This window comes from Carcharodon carcharias, chromosome 12, assembly GCF_017639515.1.
Source record: "Carcharodon carcharias isolate sCarCar2 chromosome 12, sCarCar2.pri, whole genome shotgun sequence".
In the NCBI taxonomy this organism is placed as follows: Eukaryota; Metazoa; Chordata; class Chondrichthyes; order Lamniformes; family Lamnidae; genus Carcharodon; species Carcharodon carcharias.
This window is the reverse complement of record NC_054478.1, coordinates 14274460-14280459: the sequence shown is the minus strand read 5'-3', so window position 1 is coordinate 14280459 and position 6000 is coordinate 14274460. Positions and strand designations below refer to the sequence as shown.

Genomic DNA, 6000 nt, shown 5'->3' with positions numbered 1-6000 from the left:
ACTATGTCTCTTCCTAACAAAGGGTCATTGGGATCAACTGCATCATCCCAAATGTCAATCCACCTGTGATCAGGGAGCTTGACCCTGAATTGAGATAAAACCAAGGAGGACCTGGCACCAAATCAGGAGGCTAATCTACCCATTGAATCATCCGTGTGTTCCAGTTTATAGCTCCTGTCCCACACTCACTTCACTTTGAAATCGTCAGAAGCCAGCTCACAGTTATCCAGTTGCAGGGTCAAGCCAGCATTATCCAAGTTTGTTTCCTGGACCTGAGGGAAAATGGGATTGGTTAATACAAATATAGCACATTCGTTAATAGATCAACAGCAGCCCCCACATGAGAGCTCATCATTTCACAGGAGGGAGTTAAGCAACAGATTATACATTGTACACCCTCCTTGTAGGTTTAGCCTAACAATCCCCTCCATAATAACGGAATGTAGCAATGCTGGTGTCTGTACACTAAATGAATGTAGCGATACTGATGCCTGATGTAGTGAATGGCTCCTGTATCGAAAGGGTCTTGGATTCTGTGATTCTTTGATACCAAAGCATTTCTGGCATCCAGCCCATAATAAGGGCAGGTGTGGGATACCAGACAATGCGTTAGTCAACCAGTCAAACCTGTGTCACTTCAATACAATAAAGTTTAAATTATGTTAAGTACACATAGGTTCATGTTTATTGTGATTGGACTGAGGAACTGTGAAAACTATAATTTCCACCTCCACGGCAGCAGCAACCAGCACTGACTTACCAGCTCACAATGGGAATCGTTCACTGAAATGTAATTTTTCATATCTTAATAGGTTGTATGGATAGAGGAGGACACAGTACCCATTACTGCGTCAATATCTTTAACTGCAGTGACTCAAAATGCTGCACTGCTCTTGAAAGAGGGAGAGACAGACAGAGAGAGAGGGGGACAGAGAGAGACAGAGACAGAGAGAGAGACAGGCAGAGAGAGAGGGGGACAGAGAGAGACAGAGACAGAAAGAGAGAGAGAGAAGTGTCAGGCATGGAAACATGAGGGAAGAACTTGCCAGAGGATGGGGAAAGCTGCAATTGCTAAAGTGACAGGAGATGTTTTTGGTTAGAGTGTCACTTCCCTTCCCTCCACACTTCACATATTTACCCCAAGTATCTTTTTTACAAAGACAGTGCAACTTACACTTCACAAAGAGTATGGTTAAATGCAAGAAAATATATTTGCTTATATATCTGCATGTGCATAGATAATAAAACCCTTAGAATTGGACACATTCTGTCCACTGTCTGTGTAAATTTGTCACCCTGGATTTGCACCTTTCCCAGAAAGAGGCATTACAGTGCCACCACTGGTGTGAATGTGTAATTACATGGGCAGCTTTCAGTGTCGTCGTAGACACCGAACAAACTTTAAAATTGGGTCTGAATGAGATCTGTGCACCATTCCACCCCTTAAACTCACTCCATGCGAAAACTAAATCATAGCATGGTTACAGCACAGAAGGAGGCCATTTGGCCCACTGATCCTGTGCCAGCACTGTGCAAGAACAGTTTAGCTAGTCCTACTCACCCACCTTCTCCCCTGGAGCACTGCAATTTTTTTCCCCTTCAGGTGTTTATCCAATTGCTTTTTGAAAGCCATGATTGAATCTGCCTCCATTACACCCTCAGGCAGTGCATTACAGACCCGAACCACTCGCTACGTGACAAAGGTTTTCCCTCATCTTGCCTTTAATTCTTTTGCCAATCACTTTAAATCACTGTCCTCTGGTTCTTGACTTTTCCACCAACAGACGTAGTTTCTCCCTCCCTACTCTGTCCAGACCCCTCCTAATTTTGAAAAGCTCTAACAAATCTCCTCTCAACCTTCATTCCTCCAAGGAAAACAGTCCTAACTTCTCCAATCCAACCTCATAACTGAAGTCCCTCATCCCTGGAACTATTCTTATAAATATTTTCTGCACCCTCTAAAGCCTTCACATCCTTCCTAAAGTGCAGCACCCAGAACTGGAAACAATATTCCAACCGAGGCAGAACCAGTGTTTTATAAAGGTTCACCATGACCTCTTTGTTTTTATACTCGTTCCCTCTATTTACAAAGCCCCGGATCCCATATGCTTTCATAACCACTTTCTCAACTTGCCCTGCCAAACTTTGCTGGTAAGTCTGTTAGTGGCACTTTTCCAAACACCATTTGGAAGTCCACATACACTATATCACCCACATTATCCTCATCAACCCTCTCTGTTACCTCATCAAGAAACTCAAGCAAGTTAGTTATGCATGAAGTTACACTCTTCAGAAGAGTCATATAGACTTGAAACATTAACTTTGCTTTTCTCTCCACAGATGCTGTTAGACCTACTGAGTTTTTCCAGCATTTTCTGTTTTTGTTTCTGATTTCCAGCATCTGCGGTATTTTGCTTTTATCCTAGTTACACATGATTTGCCCTTAACAAATTCATGCTGACTTTCTTTAATTGATCCACGCTTGTCCAAGTGACTGTTAATTTTGTCCCAAATTATTGTTTCTAGAAGCTTCCCCACCACTGAAGTTAAACTGACTGCCCTGTAGTTGCTGGGTTTATCCTTAAACCCTTTTTGAACAAGGCTGTAACCTTTGCAATTCTCCAGTCCTCTGACACCACACCTGCATCTAAGGAGGATTGGAAGAATATGACCAGTGCCTCCACAATTGCCATTCTTCCCTCAGTATCTTTGGATGCATCCCATCAGGTGACTTTTCAACTTTAAGTACAGCCAGCCTACCTAATACCTCCTCTTTATGAATTTTTAGCCTGTTCAGTCACTAAAGTAACTTATCTTTCACTATGACTTGGGCGGCATCTTCTTCCTTGGTAAAGACAGATATAAAGTATTTATTTAGTATCTCAGCCATGTCCCTGCTTCCATGTGTAAATCGGTTTACTGGTCTTAAATCAGCCCTACCAGTCCCTTCCACTATTTATATGTCTATCAAAGACTTCTGGATTCCCTTTTTTGGTAGCTGCCAGCCTCCCCTCATACTTTCTTCCTGCTAATCTAATTTCTTTATTTCACTTCCCCTCCGAACTTGCTATATTCAATCTGGTTCTCCCTTGGATCGTCCACCTGATATCTGGAAACACTTCAAACTTGTTCAATTCTAGTTTATGAAAAATAAAACAATAGGGATCAATGAATGGCCAATGTAACCGACAGAATGAAAAATTTGAGCAAGTACCCACCTGTTTGCAAATATCTAACACTGGCTTCTCATAGGAGCTCCAATCCCGAGCCAAGGTGCCTCTCTTAGCCAGATAGTTCTGGATCTTACCCTCCAGCTCCTTATTCGCACTTTCCAAGGTCTTCACCTTGTTCAGGTAATTGGCCAGTCTCTTATTGAGCCCCTGGAGCTCATCCTGCTGGTTGAAGCCGCTTGGTGTTCCTATCCTGTTTAGGTTAGACATACTGGCTGGGCTGTAAGCGGCCACCCTCAAACCCCTGCCCACATCGCCCTGGAGGCTCAGCGCGCTGCTAGCTCTCCTCGGGAAGTTGCTCAGCACCATGCTGCTAGAGCTGGTGGTGCGGGCCAAGGAACCTCTGCCGTGGTTCATCTGCGATCCGGGGGCAGCCAAACTTCACACTCAGGACAAATCTCTGTTCGGGTGATGACCCAGGCAGCGCTTCACCCCTCTCTCCCTCTGTCCGATTCACTATTTTTTCTCTCTTTCTCTCTCTGCCTCTGTTTGTCTTTCTCCCTCCTTCTCTGTTTCTCTTTATCTTATCCTCTATTTCTCACTCCCTTTGTCTGCTCTCCGTTTGTCTCTCTCTATTTCTCTGTCTCTTTCTCTCTACCTCTATTTCTCTCTCCCTATCTCTTTCTGTTTCTCTCACACACACACAGTTTCTCCCCCTCTCTATTTCTCCCTCCTCTCTTTATTTCTTTATATTTGTCTTTTTCTCTCTAGGTCTTTCTCCCTCTATCTTTTTTTCTCTTTCTCTGTCTCTTTCTCTCTATCTCTATGTCTCTCTCTCTATTTATTTATCCCTCCCTCTCTTTTTCTCTGTCTCTTTCTCTCTATCTCTATTTCTCTCTATTTATCCTTCCCTCTCTTTTTCTCTCGTCTCTTTCTCTCTATCTCTATTTTTCTCTCTCCCTATTTATTTATCCCTCCCTCTCTATCTATCTCTATCCCTCTCTGCCTCAGCTGAGGAACTCCGAATATATTTACCTGGAGCTGCAGGTTTTGAGTGGCGGCTGCATCGTCCAATCAGAGCGCACCGCGACTCCCTAAGGCTCATTAAAATAAACGGGGCGTGGTTTGTTGCGGCCGCGCCCCCTCCTTCTGTCCAATAGAAACGCAGAGGGGGGCGGGGCCGATGCAAATAGGGCTTTAAAGGGGCCGCGACCTGCCGGGATCGGGCAGAGAGCAGATCCCGAATCGCATCCCGGGTGAAGATGTCTTCCCTCCGGGTCAGCCCCAGCGCCCGCTCCCTGCCGAGGTCCATGACTGTCCGTACGGTTCCCCGGAGTTTCTCGGTCGCCTCCTCGGCTTTGCTGAACGATTCCCCCCGGGTGGACATCGACCCCCAACTGCGGCTCGCCCGGAACCAGGAGAAGGAGGAGATCAAGGGGCTGAACAACAAGTTCTCGGATGTCATCAGCCGGGTGAGAGAGAGACCCCAAATACCCCATAAAATACCCCAAATACCCCATAAATTCCCCAAATATCCCATAAATACCCCATAAACACCCCCAAATACCCCATAAACACCCCCAAATACCCCATAAATACCTCAAATACCCCATAAAATACCCCATAAATACCCCAAATACCCCATAAATTCCCCAAATACCCCATAAATTCCCCAAATATCCCATAAATACCCCATAAACACCCCCAAATACCCCATAAACACCCCAAATACCCCATAAACACCCCAAATACCCCATAAATACCCCATAAATACCTTATATACCCCAAGAAATACCCCAAATACCCCATAAATACCTCAAATACCCCATAAATGCCCCCAAATACCCCATAAACAGCCCCAAATACCCCATAAAATATCCCAAATACTCCATAAATACCTTATATACCCCAAAAAATACCCCATAAATACCCCCCAAATACCCCACCACCCCCAAATACCCCATAAATACAATACCCCATAAATACCCCCAAATACCCTAAATACCCCATAAAAACCCAAATACCCCATAAAATACCCCACCACCCCCAAATACCCCACCACCCCAAATACCCCACCACTCATTCTCTCTCGCTCTCTCTCTCTCCATCCCATCCCCACTATCTATCTCTCTCCATCCCATCCCCAATCCCCACTCTCTCTCCATCCCATCCCCACTCTCTCTCCCTCTCATCCTCTATCTCTTTCGCTCTCTCTACTTCTCTACCTCACCCTCTCTCTCTATCTCACTCTCTCTCTATCGATCTCTCTCCCTAACACTCTATCTGTCTAACACTCTAACTATCTTTCTCTTTATCTCTCTCTATCTCTAACACTCTATCTATCTGTCTAACACTCTATTTTTCTCTCTATCTCTCTCTTTATCTCTTTTTATCTCTCTCTCTTTATCTCTCCCTCTCTATCTCTGTCTCTCTTTACCTCTCTGTCTCCCTCCCTCTCTCTCTAACTCTCAATCTCTCTCTAACTCTCAATCTCTCTCTAAGTCTCACTCTCTCTCTCTAACACCCTATCTCTCTCTTTATCTCTCTCTTTATCTCTCTCTTTATCTCTCTATCTCTCTCCCTATTTCTCTCTCTCCCTCTTTCTCTCTCTCCCTCTTTCTCTCTTTCCCTCTTTCTCTCTCCAGCTCTCTGTCTCTATCGCTCTCTATCACTCCCTCTCTCTCTCTATCGCTCTCTATCTCTATCTCTCTCCCTCCCTCTCTCTAACTCTTACTCTCTCTAACACACCAACTCTCTCTTTATATCTCTCTTTATCTCTCTCTTTATCTCTCTCACTATCTCTCCCTATCTCTCTCTCTAGTTCTCTCTA

The 6000-nt window shown here is 44.6% G+C and overlaps 2 protein-coding genes across 3 annotated transcripts in view; one reads left to right on the top strand and one right to left on the bottom strand.

Annotated features, from left to right (window-relative positions):
• LOC121284630 (keratin, type I cytoskeletal 18-like) overlaps positions 1 to 3786 on the bottom strand; it is a 21911-nt gene extending 18125 nt beyond the window's left edge. The window contains exons 1-2 of the mRNA XM_041200159.1: positions 3219 to 3786; positions 190 to 272 (exon numbers count right to left, since the gene is read on the bottom strand). Coding sequence (XP_041056093.1) covers positions 190 to 272; positions 3219 to 3587 — 452 coding nt within the window. The 5' untranslated portion in view covers positions 3588 to 3786. The remainder of the gene's footprint in view (positions 1 to 189; positions 273 to 3218) is intronic.
• Positions 3787 to 4386: 600 nt separating this feature from the next.
• LOC121284626 (keratin, type II cytoskeletal 8-like) overlaps positions 4387 to 6000 on the top strand; it is a 70742-nt gene continuing 69128 nt past the window's right edge. The window contains exon 1 of one of the 2 annotated variants that reach the window (XM_041200147.1): positions 4387 to 4642. In XM_041200147.1, the coding sequence (XP_041056081.1) occupies positions 4433 to 4642 (210 nt within the window). In that variant the 5' untranslated portion in view covers positions 4387 to 4432. The remainder of the gene's footprint in view (positions 4643 to 6000) is intronic. The other variant, XM_041200145.1, reaches the window with a different exon arrangement.